The sequence below is a fragment of the Xenopus laevis genome, chromosome 3S (genome assembly GCF_017654675.1).
Source record: "Xenopus laevis strain J_2021 chromosome 3S, Xenopus_laevis_v10.1, whole genome shotgun sequence".
Taxonomy (NCBI): domain Eukaryota; kingdom Metazoa; phylum Chordata; class Amphibia; order Anura; family Pipidae; genus Xenopus; species Xenopus laevis.
Window position 1 is genome coordinate 87359559 of NC_054376.1, and position 16758 is coordinate 87376316.

At 39.7% G+C, this 16758-nt stretch overlaps 1 protein-coding gene across 1 annotated transcript in view; it reads right to left on the reverse strand.

Moving 5' to 3' along the window:
• The window catches only part of trhde.S (thyrotropin releasing hormone degrading enzyme S homeolog), a 303766-nt gene that overhangs the window by 133604 nt on the left and 153404 nt on the right, over positions 1–16758 (reverse strand). The window contains exons 4-5 of the mRNA XM_018255948.2: positions 12016–12170; positions 10562–10675 (exon numbers count right to left, since the gene is read on the reverse strand). Of these exons, the coding sequence (XP_018111437.1) occupies positions 10562–10675; positions 12016–12170 (269 nt within the window). The remainder of the gene's footprint in view (positions 1–10561; positions 10676–12015; positions 12171–16758) is intronic.

Below are 16758 nucleotides of genomic sequence, written 5' to 3' on the forward strand. Positions count from 1 at the left end.
AAAGTAGGCAGTAAAAGTATTTTTAAAAGAGACAGTACTTCGACTATCGAATGGGCGAAAAGTCGCAGTGTTTTTGTGCTCGATCAAGTACTTTGACTATCGAATGGGCGAATAGTCGCAGCGTTTTTGCGCTCGATCTATTCGAATCATTCTACTCAGGCGAATTTACGCCAATTCGATAGTCGAGGAGCACAAAAAACTACCCGAAATTTGAAGTTTTTTTACTTCGAATCCTTCACTCAAGCTTGGTGAATTGGCCCCTTAAAGTTACCTATGGGTCATGCTGTCATGTTTTTAGCTGAAAGGTTTGTTTTTGTACGTAATTGTAAGTTGAAGTTCCTAAACCTGACTGTTTTGCCAACCTAACTGTCCCATCTCAGCCTGTCAGTTAGAGTTTCTAATGCTAAATGACTCCTGCTGCACAAATATCTCAGCCCCCTCATAGGCAATCACAGTCAGTCAGGTAATGTAAAATCAGTGGGCAAATACTTTATGGCAAAACTATAAGAGGCATGTAAAGTCAATTGTATGGTAGATGTAGAAAAAAGGTTTGATTTCTGGTGTCAGTATCTCTAAGTTTTATAGAGGATCTAGAAAAATATTAAATTAATATTGGTCGATAAAATGTTTTTCAAAGTCTCTGAACAATAGTCTATATTAAAAGCTGAATCCCACCTGATCATACAGCTCTCATCATCCTTTAAACCGTGATACTATGTTGAAGTGTGCTGGGATTAATTCAAGTATAACTAAGCAAAAGTGTTTATATCCCCTTTGAAAAAAAAATGGGTTTTCAAGCTTGGGAAGTCCGAGCTGCTGATTTCATGAGTGAGGATTTTTAATAAGGAGAACAAAATGAGAAAAAATGGTTGACAATCAGATTATTACAAAGTCAAATCTGAGTGAAAAATCATCAAATTCAACATAACTAACTCGGTATCTACATAATATTTAGTGTTATTATAACTCCACCATGCAAGGTTTAGATTTGTTTTAGTTGTATGTTGCTTTTGTTAGCTTATACAGTAGATCTAGTTACTAAACTTTATTGTATGGGTCAAGGGACTCATTACACTAATATAAGTCATTTATTATTTTTATGTTTTCAAAATTTTATTATGCCTTTGTGTTGTAAACAGCATAATGTATGCATGCAGTTAAATAGCTTAATCACACTCAATTGGCGCTGTGATAAGTAAATCTTGCTTGTTTTTTTGGAAAACTCAATAAAAATGTTGAAAAAAAAAAAAAAAAAAAAAAAAAATCATCAAATATGAATATTTGAAACAGACATAAATTGCCAATATTTTTAAACTTGACCAGGTTTGCAATTCCAAGGCTTTATGAAGGACATCACTTTGTATGTACAAGTTTTTGAAATCATTTGTAACACTCAATTGTATCAATATTAATTTGCATAAATTAGTCCAGGTTTTGTTTTCTAAATGATGGTTACATAAATTTCTATTTTTTACCTTATAATACATTTGTAAGTACAGTACTTCAAATATATTTTATTCACTTTTGTTCATTGCTTTTAAATGTAACACAACCCAAGTCCTACATGATTATGAACTTTTGCCTAAAACGCAGTTATATTGTTTATTTGAGTTGAAAAAAGGACGTTTTATGTGACACACAAACACACGTAGATTCCTGGATAGTTTGTCTGTCCAGAACAATGTATCCCCAAAATCAGTTGATTCATGGAAGATTATGTAGGATTAGAAAGCATACATATAAGCTTTCTTATAAAAAAATAAACAACCTTGCATCCGACTAATACACTATAAAAAAAACTGTACACATCATTGACCTTCTCTAACAGTCACTATTCCATACTTAAATACATTAAGCATCAAATTACACTGTCACCTCCAGCAACTCCCAACATATAAGCACTGCTTTATCCGATAAAAGAAAATGCGCATGAGCACTAGGGATGTAGCGAACGTCGGAAAAAAAGTTCGCGAACATATTCGCGAACTTGCGCAAAAACGCGAGCGGTTCGCGAACGGTTCGCGAACCCCATAGACTTCAATGGGAAGGCGAACTTTAACATCTAGAAAAGACATTTCTGGCCAGAAAAATGATTTTAAAGTTGTTTAAAGGGTGCAACGACCTGGACAGTGGCATGCCAGAGGGGGATCAAGGGCAAAAATGTATCTGAAAAATCTGCCTGTGTGTGCTTGGAAGAGATAGTGTAGGGGGAGAGCTGTTAGTGATTTCAGGGACAGATGATAGTAAGTTTGCTGGCTAGTAATCTGCTTGATACTGCTCTGTATTGGAGGGACAGAAGTCTGCAGGGATTTGAGGGACATTTTAGCTTAGGTAGCTTTGCTGGCTAGTAATCTACTGTTCTCTTTAAACAACTGCCATACGTTGACCTTGTAGGCATTGTTTGCCCAGTTTTTTTGGACGCAGCCACTGAAGCACAGTTGCCAGAAAAAATATGCCATATAAATGCTGAAAATAGTCATTTTTCGCCATACGTTGACCTTGTAGACATTGTTTGCCCAGTTTTTTTGGACGCAGCCACTGAAGCACAGTTGCCAGAAAAATTATGCCATATAAATGCTGAAAATATAAATTTTTTTGGTTGCAGCCACTGAAGCACAGAGGCCAGAAAAATTATGCCATATAAATGCAGAAAATATGCATTTTTTTGGTCGCAGCCACTGAAGCACAGTTGACAGAAAAATTATGCCATATAAATGCTGAAAATATAAACTTTTTTGGTTGCAGCCACTGAAGCACAGAGGCCAGAAAAATTATGCCATATAAATGCAGAAAACATGCATTTTTTTGGTCGCAGCCACTGAAGCACAGTTGACAGAAAAATTATGCCATATAAATGCTGAAAATATAAATTTTTTTGGTTGCAGCCACTGAAGCACAGAGGCCAGAAAAATTATGCCATATAAATGCAGAAAATATGCATTTTTTTGGTCGCAGCCACTGAAGCACAGTTGCCAGAAAAAATATGCCATATAAATGCTGAAAATAGTCATTTTTTGCCATATACGTTGAGTCAACGTATGGCAAAAAATGACTATTTTCAGCATTTATATGGCATATTTTTTCTGGCCTCTGTGCTTCAGTGGCTGCGGCCAAAAAAACTGGGCAAACAATGCCTACAAGGTCAACGTCGTTGACCTTGTAGGCATTGTTTGCCCAGTTTTTTTGGCCGCAGCCACTGAAGCACAGAGGCCAGAAAAAATATGCCATATAAATGCTGAAAATAGTCATTTTTTTGGTCGCAGCCACTGAAGCACAGTTGCCAGAAAAATTATGCCATATAAATGCTGAAAATATAAATTTTTTTGGTTGCAGCCACTGAAGCACAGAGGCCAGAAAAATTATGCCATATAAATGCAGAAAATATGCATTTTTTTGGTTGCAGCCACTGAAGCACAGAGGCCAGAAAAATTATGCCATATAAATGCAGAAAATATGCATTTTTTTGGATGCAGCCACTGAAGCACAGTTGCCAGAAAAAATATGCCATATAAATGCTGAAAATAGTCATTTTTTGCCATACGTTGACCTTGTAGACATTGTTTGCCCAGTTTTTTTTGGTTGCAGCCACTGAAGCACAGAGGCCAGAAAAAATTAAACCAGTAGGGTTTGCACCCTAGTTTGTAACGGTGGCGGAGGGAGGAGGAGGACGCTAAAGGACAGCTGTGTGTGGAGTCATGAGGCTTGAAGAGAAGGACAGCTGCATAGAAGTCAGAACAAGTCTTCCGGCGTGCAGTAACCCTCCGAGATCCACCCCTCATTCATTTTAATAAAGGTCAGGTAATCGACACTTTTGTGACCTAGGCGAGTTCTCTTCTCAGTTACAATCCCTCCTGCTGCACTGAAGGTCCTTTCTGAGAGCACACTTGAGGCTGGGCAAGACAAGAGGTTCATGGCAAATTGTGACAGCTCTGGCCACAGATCAAGCCTGCGCACCCAGTAGTCCAGGGGTTCATCGCTCCTCAGAGTGTCGATATCTGCAGTTAATGCCAGGTAGTCCGCTACCTGCCGGTCGAGGCGTTCTTTGAGGGTGGATCCAGAAGGGTTGTGGCGCTGCCTTGGACAGAAAAACATTTGCATGTCTGACGTTACAGACTGGCCAAAGGGCTTTGTCCTTGCAGGTGTGCTCGTGGCAGGATTACTGGCACCTCTGCCCCTGGAATGTTGATGAGTTCCTGAAGTGACATCACCCTTAAAAGCATTGTACAACATGTTTTGCAGGCTGGTTTGTAAATGCCGCATCTTTTCGGACTTGTGGTATGTTGGTAACATTTCTGACACTTTATGCTTGTACCGAGGGTCTAGTAGCGTTGCGACCCAGTACAGGTCCTTCTCCTTAAGCCTCTTGATACGGGGGTCCTTCAACAGGCATGACAGCATGAAAGACCCCATTCTCACAAGGTTGGATGCAGAGCTATCCATCTCCGCTTCCTCATTATCAAGGACTGCATCATCCACGGTCTCCTCCCCCCAGCCACGTACAAGACCAGGGGTCCCCAAAAGGTCACCACTAGCCCCCTGGGAAGCCTGCTCCTGTTGGTCCTCCTCCTCCTCCTCCACAAAGCCACCTTCCTCCTCTGACTCCACTTCTGGCACCTCTCCCTGCGTTGCAGCAGGTGCCTGGGTTCGTTCTGGTGATTCCGACCAGAAATCGTGCGCTTCCAGCTCCTCGTCACGCTGGTCTACAGCCTCATCTGTCACTCGTCGCACGGCACGCTCCAGGAAGAAAGCGAAGGGTATTAGGTCGCTGATGGTGCCTTCGGTGCGACTGACCATATTTGTCACCTCTTCAAAAGGTCGCATGAGCCTGCAGGCATCGCGCATAAGCACCCAGTAACGGGGGAAAAAATCCCCAGCTGTGCAGATCCAGTCCTACCACCCAGTTCAAAAAGGTACTCGTTGACGGCCCTTTGTTGTTGCAGCAGACGTTCCAACATAAGGAGCGTTGAATTCCAGCGAGTCTGGCTGTCAGAAATCAAACGCCTGACTGGCATGTTGTAGCGCTGCTGAATGTCAGCAAGGCGTGCCATGGCTGTGTAGGAACGTCTGAAATGGGCCGACACATTTCTGGACTGGGTGAGAACGTCCTGGAATCCTGGGTACTTGGAGACAAAACGTTGGACTATTAAATTTAACACATGTGCCATGCAGGGCACATGTGTTAAATTGCCTAGTCTCAACGCTGCCAACAGATTGCTTCCATTGTCACACACCACTTTTCCGATCTGCAGTTGGTGTGGGGTCAGCCACCGATCGGCCTGTGACTGCAGAGATGACAGGAGTACAGATCCGGTATGGTTTTTGCTTTCCAGGCACGTCATCCCCAAGACAGCGTGACAACGGCGTACCTGGCACGTCGAATAGCCTAGGGGGAGCTGGGGGTGCACAGGTGTGGAGGAGGAGAAGGAGGACCCAGCAGCAGAGTAAGAAGAAGAAGAAGACGAGGTAGAGAGCGATGGAGGAGTAGAGGTGGTGGCAGAACCGCGTGCAATCCGTGGCGGTGACACCAACTCCACTGTTGTTGTTGAGCTACCCATTCCCTGCTTCCCAGCCATTACCAAGTTCACCCAGTGGGCAGTGTAGGTGACATACCTGCCCTGACCATGCTTGGAGGACCATGCGTCAGTAGTCATATGGACCTTTGGCCCAACACTAAGTGACAGAGATGCGGTAACTTGGCTCTGCACATGTTGGTACAGGTGTGGTATTCCCTTTTTAGAAAAAAAATTGCGGCTGGGTACCTTCCACTGCGGTGTCCCAATTGCTACAAATTTGCGGAAGGCCTCAGAGTCCACCAGCTGGTATGGTAAAAGCTGGCGGGCTAAGAGTGCAGACAAGCCAGCTGTCAGACGCCGGGCAAGGGGGTGACAGTCAGACATTGGCTTCTTACGCTCAAACATGGCCTTCACAGAAACTTGGCTGGTGGCAGATGACTGGGAATGGGAACAGGTGGTCAAGGTGGAAGGCGGAGTGGAGGGTGGTTCAGACGGGTCAAGGAGAGCAGAGGTAGAGCAGTAAGATGCTGGACCAGAAGGAGTGTGGCTTTTAGTTTGCCTGTTGCCTTTGAGGTGTTGCTCCCAAAGTGCTTTGTGCTTGCCGCTCATGTGCCTTCGCATAGAAGTTGTACCTATGTGGCTGTTGGGCTTACCAAGGCTCAGTTTCTGACTGCACTCATTGCAAATTACAATGCTTTTGTCAGAGGCACACACATTAAAAAAATCCCACACTGCTGACTTTTTGGAAGTGTGCGATCTGGCGGTAACAGTAGAAGTTGGCGGAGTTGGCGGTATTGGCGGCAATGGCGGGTGCGTTGGCCGGCTGAACACAGGTGCCGATACATGTTGTTGCCCTGCTGATCCCTGCGGGCTGTCCTCCCTGCTTCTTCTAAGTCTTATTCTCCTACTGCCTCTCTGACTCTCCGTCTCTCCATCTGAACTACCCTCCTCTTGCTCTCTTCTACTAGGCACCCACAAAACATCAATCTCCTCATCATCATTCTCCTCAGATGCATCAATTTCTTCTGACACATCACAGAAGGAAGCAGCAGCGGGGACCTCCTCCTCATCACTCATTATGTCCATCTCTATCGTGTTCTCTGCCAGAATTAAATCTGGTGTAAGGTCCTCATCTCCTTCATCTTCTTCTGGCAATAATGGTTGCGCATTACTCAGTTCAAGAAACTCATTGGAAAATAACTCCTCTGACCCCAGTGAAGAAGGGGCACCGGTGGTGGAGGAAGTGTTACGTGGGGTGGCCATAGCAGTGGAGGATGAGGAGGATGTTGTGGTAAAGTTAGAAACGGTAGAGGATGGGGTGTGCTGTGTAAGCCAGTCAACTACCTCTTCAGCATTTTGGGAGTTCAGGGTCATTGGCTTTTTAAAACTGGGCAATTTGCTAGGGCCACAGGATTGCATAGCAGCACGGCCCCTAGCACGGCCTCTGCGTGGCGGCCTGCCTTTGCCTGGCATTATTTTTAAAAAAACAACAACAACAACAAAAACTCAGTTGGTTTTTCTGGAAACGATAATACACACAGCTAGATGGCGGGTTGAAGAAAACACTGTGCAAATAATGCCTACAAAGTCAACGTATACACTACTACAGCGGTGGATACGGATTACGTAAAATATATGAATGCTGCTTGAAAAAAAGTAACTCAAGTGGTTTTTCTAGAGACGATAATATTATCAATATTTAGACAAAATGTGAACAAGGTCACACAGCTCGATGGCGGGTTGAAGAAAACAGTGTGCAAATAATGCCTACAAGGTCAACGTATACACTACTACAGCGGTGGATACGGATTACGTAAAATATATGAATGCTGCTTGAAAAAAAGTAACTCAAGTGGTTTTTCTAGAGACGATAATATTATCAATATTTAGACAAAATGTGAACAAGGTCACACAGCTCGATGGCGGGTTGAAGAAAACAGTGTGCAAATAATGCCTACAAGGTCAACGTATACACTACTACAGCGGTGGATACGGATTACGTAAAATATATGAATGCTGCTTGAAAAAAAGTAACTCAAGTGGTTTTTCTAGAGACGATAATATTATCAATATTTAGACAAAATGTGAACAAGCTCACACAGCTCGATGGCGGGTTGAAGAAAACACTGTGCAAATAATGCCTACAAGGTCAACGTATACACTACTACAGCGGTGGATACGGATTACGTAAAATATATGAATGCTGCTTGAAAAAAAGTAACTCAAGTGGTTTTTCTAGAGACGATAATATTATCAATATTTAGACAAAATGTGAACAAGGTCACACAGCTCGATGGCGGGTTGAAGAAAACAGTGTGCAAATAATGCCTACAAGGTCAACGTATACACTACTACAGCGGTGGATACGGATTACGTAAAATATATGAATGCTGCTTGAAAAAAAGTAACTCAAGTGGTTTTTCTAGAGACGATAATATTATCAATATTTAGACAAAATGTGAACAAGCTCACACAGCTCGATGGCGGGTTGAAGAAAACACTGTGCAAATAATGCCTACAAGGCCAACGTATACACTACTACAGCGGTGGATACGGATTACGTAAAATATATGAATGCTGCTTGAAAAAAGTGACTCCGGTGTTTTTTCTGGAGACGGTAATATTATGGATATTTAGACAGAATGGGAACAAGGTCACACAGCTCGATGGCGGGTTGAAGAAAACAGTGTGCAAATAATGCCTACAAGGCCAACGTATACACTACTACAGCGGTGGATACGGATTACGTAAAATATATGAATGCTGCTTGAAAAAAGTGACTCCGGTGTTTTTTCTGGAGACGGTAATATTATGGATATTTAGACAGAATGGGAACAAGGTCACACAGCTCGATGGCGGGTTGAAGAAAACAGTGTGCAAATAATGCCTACAAGGCCAACGTATACACTACTACAGCGGTGGATACGGATTACGTAAAATATATTATGGCTGCTTGAAAAAAGTGACTCCGGTGTTTTTTCTGGAGACGGTAATATTATGGATATTTAGACAGAATGTGAACAAGGTCACACAGCTCGATGGCGGGTTGAAGAAAACAGTGTGCAAATAATGCCTACAGGGCAAATAATGCCTAAAAGGTCAACTTATACACTACTACAGCGGTAGTAAAATAAAAAAAAGTAAAATAAAAAAAAAATGAATATTAAAAAAAAAAATTAAAGTTGGTGCTGCTGAACTACTAGGAGCAGCAGATTAGCACACCAGTCCCACTCCCCAACACTGCTAGACTAATAGCACTGGGCTCTTATAGTAGTAGTAGTAGTAGTAGTAGTAAAACAACAAAAAAATAAATAAAAGCAGTCCTTACAAGGACTACTGTTATTGCAGCAGTCAGCAGATGAGATCAGAAGCAGGACAGCTGCCCACTGCAGCTACATACAGAGCACTGCAGTAGAAGGTAGATTACTAGCCAGCAAAGCTACCTAAGCTTAAATGTCCCTCAAACCCCTGCAGACTTCTGTCCCTCCAATAACAGAGCAGTATCAAAACGATTACTAGCCAGCAAACTTTCAACTGTCCCTGAAATCACTAACAGGCAGCAGCTCTCTCCCTACACTATCTCTTCAGCACACACAGGCAGAGTGAAAAAACGCTGCAGGGCTTCGGTTTTTATAGGGAAGGGGAGTGGTCCAGGGGAGAGCTTCCTGATTGGCTGCCATGTACCTGCTGGTCTGGGGTGAGAGGGCAAAAAAAAGCGCCAACAATGGCGAACCCAAAATGGCGAACGTCGCGCGACGTTCGCGAACTTCCGGCGAGCGCGAACACCCGATGTTCGCGCGAACAAGTTCGCCGGCGAACAGTTCGCGACATCTCTAATGAGCACAGACCAAAAGTAGAAACAAATCAGTAAAAAAAAAGTAAGATGGAGTTATTCTGCAGCATCCCAACACACTACACTCACTGTTGGTGACAGAAAATAGCAGCATTTACAGACATACTGTATTTATCTTAGTATGGATAGGAAAGGATCTGAACAGAAACAAAATAAATACAATCTAGGCCCAGTAGGGAACTGTGTTCTGGACTCAAAGAAAGAAATGTTCAGAAAAAACATTTCAGGTTGGATAGTGATGGAATATTCATTTAGACACAGTTGAGCATCATTATATAGCTTTGTAATAACATGTATCCTTTGGAATTTAATTTAAAGTACCTAAAATATACAAATATTGGCAGACCATAGGTTCAATCAATATGAATAGTTATCATTATTACCAGAAACCATTATTAAAGAGTAGAGGGGTTGCACTGTACAGATTTCAGTACCTGCACTTGCCTTTTTGCAAAGAGTTATTAGCAGCACATTGTTCTGGTAAAAAAAAAAAGCTAGAATTCAGCATTATATTCATTAAAGTTATTTACTTCTGTAATATTGTTCTGGATTTCAAAAGTTTCCCTTGAAATGAACTTTTAGTATAATCTAGTGATATTATAAAGCAATTTGAAATTGATTTTATGTTTTATTAACAGTTTTTGAATTAATTCACTTTTTATTTTCTCGCTTCTCAGTTTAGAATTTAAACTGTAACCTATTTGCTATGGAGAAACTTACCCTAGAAACCAGACCGCATCTAAATAAACCATTTTCATAAAAATATAGTTTTTTAGTGGTAGTATGTGCCATTGGATACTCCTTAATAGAAAAATTGGTTAAGTATTCTACCTGATGGTATACAGTGGTTTTCCTTTCGTATCAATTCTTAACCAAAACAGATAACTGAAATATTGAGTTGGAGAAAGGCATAACTGAAAAGCAACTAGTTATATCATATAACAAAGATCAGTTGCAAAATGTATTATGCACTTACAATAATTTGTAACTTGATTTCTTAATGATAATGCTCGTAATTGTACATTCATTTTTATATAATTGCCATCAAGATTATATTTGTCCATAACTGTAGATGGAAATGCCTCAGCATATTAATGCTTGAAATACATTTCTTTTATAAATAGGTTTTTTGATTTGCACAAATGTATCAATACTAACTAAAATAATGTTTAATGAGTCCACAGATTAGATTTACCATGTTCCATCCAGGATAGAGGTAGTCTGTTCCAACAAATTCGAAATAGTGAGCAAGACCTTCTTTTAGCCATACATCTTCCCACCATAAAGGTGTCACCAGATCTCCAAACCACTGCAAGAAATGGGTGAGAGGTTAGTTTGTAGCTTGAATGTTATCTGCAACACATAATAAAAAAAAAGACATATACACAACTGCAAACATAACCTTATTTTTTTATATACATTTTAGGGCACCTTTTCATATGTTTTCACTCTTTCAATACTGCCGATTTCTACTGTTTGCTGTTAATTCAGATACAATAAGAGCAAATTGTTCCACCAAGTTTTCCATTTAACATTCTCAAACTCCCCAACAATTCACCAAGTGTATTTATTTTAGCTGTAATAGTGTATAGACAGCCATCTCATATCATTGTTCCTGATCCTGTGCTTTCAGAAAGAGCCAGCACTTCACAAGAGAACTGCTTTCATGCTATTTTTTCTTTTATTCAATGGAACTTGAAGCGTTGCAGTGGGACTTGGATTTTTACTATTGAGTTTGATTCTCATATCTAGCAGGGAACTGTTATCTTGTGCCAAGGATCTGTTATTTTGCTACCTTCCCATTGTTCTGTTGTTAGGCAGCTTGGGTGGGAAAAAGGGAGGGGGTAGTATCACTGAAGTCACATGACTAAGGGTACCTGACAATCTAACAACATGTCTACTCCCATGTCAGATTTTAAAATTAAATATAAACATTACCGTTTGGGGAAACAAATGTTTTCCATGGACAGAATAACCATATTTAGCTTGTTAATACACTTTTATGAGAACAGTTAGTTCCCAACTACCCCTTTACATTTTAAAGAAAAATTTGTATGCGAGTTTGTGTGCACTGGTACAATGCATTGGATATATGTTCACATATTAACCAGAAAAACTAACTAATATTTTTAATATATATATTATTTAGCAATACATGACAAGATAAAGAAAGAAAAAAAGAAGTACCAGTTAATTAAATATACAGTACATTAATTCAAATTCATATGCCTAAGAGGGAAGTATGTTCCATATTTGGTTCTGTATAGTACTCTCTGTCTAACCATTCTTAAAATATAAATATTTTATACTTTTGAATAAAATAGCAGATCTGTATTTAGAAAGAACCAATTTATATGCAAAAATTACAACAGTCAGCATCCAGCACAACTAGCTTCTAATGTTATTTCCTAAAACAAAATCTGATAATCACCTGCTATGGTTTCTTTCAAAGCAGTTTGTCTACAGTCAAAGACAGAGGACATGCTGACTGCACAGTAGGGTATCATTCTTTTCAACCTTTAAATCTATAAATGTAATTATTCTTTAAATCACAAACATAGAGTATAAAATTTCAAGGGTAATAAATGACAGATATGTATAAGCAGATATCATAAGCTATTTTTGCTGTTTTGTTATTGCTACACTTACCTGGTGGCAAATTTCATGTACAATGACCATAGTAACATCAAGTAAGTAGGAAATGGAAGAAATGCTTGGGTCAAGAAGTATTCTTTGCTCCACAAATACACTTAGACCCCAGTTTTCCATAGCAGCATAAGGGTGTTTAGGCACAGCTAATAAATCTAGAGTTAAAAGAAACAGATAATACTAATCAGTTTTTTTAAAAATTTATTTTGAACAAATATAATCATGTTGCTATCCATTCTACCTAAAATATCTCTATAATACAAAGAATGAAATCAGTTTATTGGTTAACAAGACAAACCTGAAGGGGTCAAAATGGTCTAGTTTATGAATAGGGAGAAAGGTGCAACATGCAAAAATTAGCACTATTACTACAGTGTATGCTATTTACCTACAATTAATACACAAGAGGGTCATGACACCGCTACACAATTCTGTGTCAAGTGCTAAGTGCAAGTGATAGATGCAAAGCTGGTATGCTCATGTAGATATAGTTGTGGGCATTCTTTTATAATACAATATTTACATGCTTTTTGATTAGCACAAAAAAATAGAATGAAATGGGGTGAAAATACAATATTTTATGCTTTGTTACTGGTAGGTGTACAGGTGTATCCTGTACCAATAACACTGTGTATTTCACCTTGTCACAATAACTGTAAATAAACAAATCTGTTTGGCGCACCAATACTTACAATAACACTAATTAGCAGATTATATTATTTAGAAGGAAATATCCCTTTGGACCTATTAAGGTCAACTAAATTGATACCTTTTCTCTTCAATCTTAAATCATTTCAAATACAAATGTCTATTCAAGCATTAAAGATAATTTCCTTTTAACTCATAAAAAAAGAGAAACAAAATAAGCTTGTTATATGCAGAGCAAATGAAATGGCATTGTAAAATAAATCTGTGACTTCTGTATCAAAAACATTGCAATAATGGAACCATTTAGTCAAGTCAAGTGTCAAGAGTGAGTTTTTATTGTCATTTCATCCATATACATTTGTACAGTACACAGTGAAACTAAACAATGTTCCTCTAGGACCATGGTGCTCCACACAACATAGATGTACCGGACAAAAAACAAAAAGTGCAAGTGCAAAAATATGCAACTCCTGCAAGAAAGGACAGCATAGTGCAGGGACAGGACAAGACAGTGCACACTCAGCAGATGTAATATGCTAAGTATATAATGCTAAACGTCAGACATGATGGGTGTATCAATGTGATATGATAGTAGTAAGAACATGATAAAGAACATGATAAAGTGCAGATGTGCTCATAGAGAACAATTGTATCCAATGGCTATTTATTTATACAATAAGGTCAGATGGAGTGTGAGTGTAAGAGAGAGCTGTCCGGTCCCTGAGTATTCAGGAGCCTTATGGCTTGGGGGAAGAAACTGTTAAACAGTCTGGTAGTGAGGGCCCTAATGCTTTGGTATGGCAGGAGTGTGAACAGTGAGGGGTGTGTTGGATCAGCCACAATGCTGGTGGCTTTACGGATGCAGCGAGTGGTGTAAATGTCAGTGATGGAAGGAAGAGAGACACCTATGATCTTCTCTGCTGTTTTCACTATCCTCTGTAGGGTCTTGCACTCCATGACAGTGCAGTTCCCAACCCAGACAGTGATACAGCTGCTCAGGATGTTCTTGATAGTCCCTCTGTAGAAGGTTTTGAGTATGGATGGTGGGAGATAGGATTTCTCAGCTTGCGCAGGAAGTAGGAGGTGCTGTTGGGCTTTCTTGGGTAAGTAGCTGGTGTTGTGGGACCAGGTGAGGTTCTCTGCGAAGGTGGACACCAAGGAATTTGGTGCTTTTGACAATCTCCACATTAGAGCCGGCAATGTACAGTGGCAGGTGGTCACTCCTAGTCTTCCTAAAGTCAACAACCATCTCCTTTGTTTTGTCTACATTGAGAGACATGTTATTGGCTCTGCACCAATCTGTTAACCACTGCACCTCCTCTCTGTATGGTGACTTGTCATTATTGCTGATGAGACCCACCGCAGGTGTGTCATCAGCGAAATTTATGATGTGATTTGTGCAGTGCGTGGCTGCACAGTCATGCGTCAGCAGAGTGAACAGTAGAGGACTAAGCACACAGCCTTGAGGGGCTCCGGTGCTCAGTGTGGTAGTTCTGGAGATGATGTTTCCAATCCTGACTGACTGACGATTGTCGGTCAGGAAGTCCAGAATCCAACTGAAGAGGGAGGTGTTCAATCCAGTATTGCATAGATATAGACAATATAGACGAATTGCTGTCATATTAACCTGGACCAGTATTGTGGTATTTGTTACCAAGGTTGTCAGCACTTATACCACCTGTTTCAAAGGGGTAGCCCCTTTTTGTGATTTTTTTTTTGTGACCTTTTTTATTTGCTGCCTGTTTGGAATTTCAACTGGTATATCACAAACTTGAAGTCATATGACCTAAGAAGACCTAAGTAGAATTATAAACAAAAATATTGAAAGTAACAACAACCTAATTGACAAAGACAAACTTAAAATGTAATAATTTATAAGTTATGTACCCCATACAAGAATTCTGTTAGAGATACAAGGGTTAATTTATTAAAGCCCTTAACACAAAATCCCACTCCTTATGCTCATGTACTGTACACTTGAGTCCAGGCATAGTGCATATTACATGTACTATTACAAAACACTGCCAAGTGGAATGTAAAGCAATGTTGGGTGGAAGGTAGGCTAATACTTTACACCTGCCAGGGGCAGGTGCCAAGCACAGGGGTTATGCTGCACATTGTGGCTGTCAGTGTTCCCTAACATATACAGTATGTCTGAATGCCATGCAAGTTAGGTTGGAAGAGGATCGATCCGTGATGCTCACTGGAAAACCCCAGGCCGGTGCAGTTTTCTGCTGATAGGAGCACCGGCCCGGGGTTTCAGGTAAGTAAAAACATTCACTTGGGAGTTCCTAAAATTTGGCACACCCAAGTGTGAAACGACTTTGCTTCTTTGCTTCACAGTGACTGGATAAATTATATTCATTCTAACTACAGAAAAAAATACTAGTACGTTGTTTTCCCGGGCATCAAAAAACTTGCTGAAAATTCTATGAACTCACAATACTTATTGCTGGCAATTTGATTTCATGACTGTGGACAGTAAAGGCATATTGTATAATAAATCCTTTGGTTTCCAGGGATGGCTTGATACATTTATTATGCTTTATTGCAAAGGTGAATACTTGAAAGTTTAGTGCACTTTCAACATTCCCTGTAACTCAAAAATTAAAATGCTGCAATATAAAGGAATATTGATGTTAAACGCTTATTCTGATTTATTCTTAGCAATATGATACAAGATCACTTTGAGCTACAATATAAAGAGGTTACCTGCTAATTCCTAGGTAATATATTCTTATGAGAAACAATATTTAAAAGAAGCTTTATTAAACATGTCTCAAAACTTTTGTAGGAAAGGAAAGAAAGGAAAGAATACAATTTAATAAACAGTTTACATGTGGTTAGGTAGGACAGCTCACACTGGGGGTCATTTATAAACTTTGCGCAGGGCAGATGGGTTACAAAGGTGAATATATTTGCCTTGCGCATGGTTATATTTATATAGCTGAATAAGAACAGAATTGCCAATTTTTTTTTTTACAATGCGAACGTCTATAAATTGCGAATATTTATGTGCGCACTCTGCGACTAAATATTCGCAAAACAGTTTCGCAAAGAGTGAATTTAAGTTACTGCCAACACTATTTTCGCGCACAACAACCTCGCACATTGGGTGTGCTCACGCAAACTCCCATCTCATTTGCGCACCATTTGCAAAGATTTATTCACAATGCGAATTTGCAAAAACCGGAAAGACGGGCAGAGCAGTGCAATATATTAGCGTTCAGGAAAGAACATGGGCAATACAACCATTTGCGAATAAATATGAGCTGCGCGAACTTTATAAGTGACCCCCATTGACGTCTACATGACCACTCAAGCTTTTAGATGCCAAGTTTTACATATGAAATTTGATAAATATTCAAAATTTGTCTTTTGAACCATTGCTCACATTCATGATTTTTAGTCCAAAAATTCATAAATACCCCCCAACCATGTGAATGTTAATGTATCCTAACCATTTTAACTACCAGATCAGTGATTTATGCGTTATGTGACTATAAAAATACCAAATCTATTTTTTTCTAAATATTTGGCCACATCACTTACCATGTCCACCATCTCACACCATTTAAATAGATCATTACACATTTTGTTTCCACTGAAGTGAAAGCAGTGGCAAGTTGTGCCATGTCCCTAAACCTTTAGATTGTGAGTAGGATCCTGTGATATGACCAGTATTTAAGTTCAATGGTTTGTAAATAAAGACAAGCTTTTTTGTAACTTCTCTTTATTGGAGGTAATCAGTGAAAAACAGAATAGTACAATATACATGCATTAGACCTTATACACACTTTGAAAAGTAAGGTCACCATGGTAAGTAGTTACAATATTCTGTAGATCAAGTTGCGGAAACAAGTCAATAAGAAGAGACATCTATCGGCATTGACAACAAAAATGGAAATAATAAATAAAGAAAATAAAAAGAAAGTAGAACCCAAAAAAGCATTCTGATAAAAAATTATAAAATTATACAAATATTTCCAGATCCTAACCCAGACTGCATTCCGTCACATTGTGGGATTGAAAATTCAAACTCAGAAATGGATTCAGGTATCATAACATATCAACGGTATCACAGGGTTGAAGTTT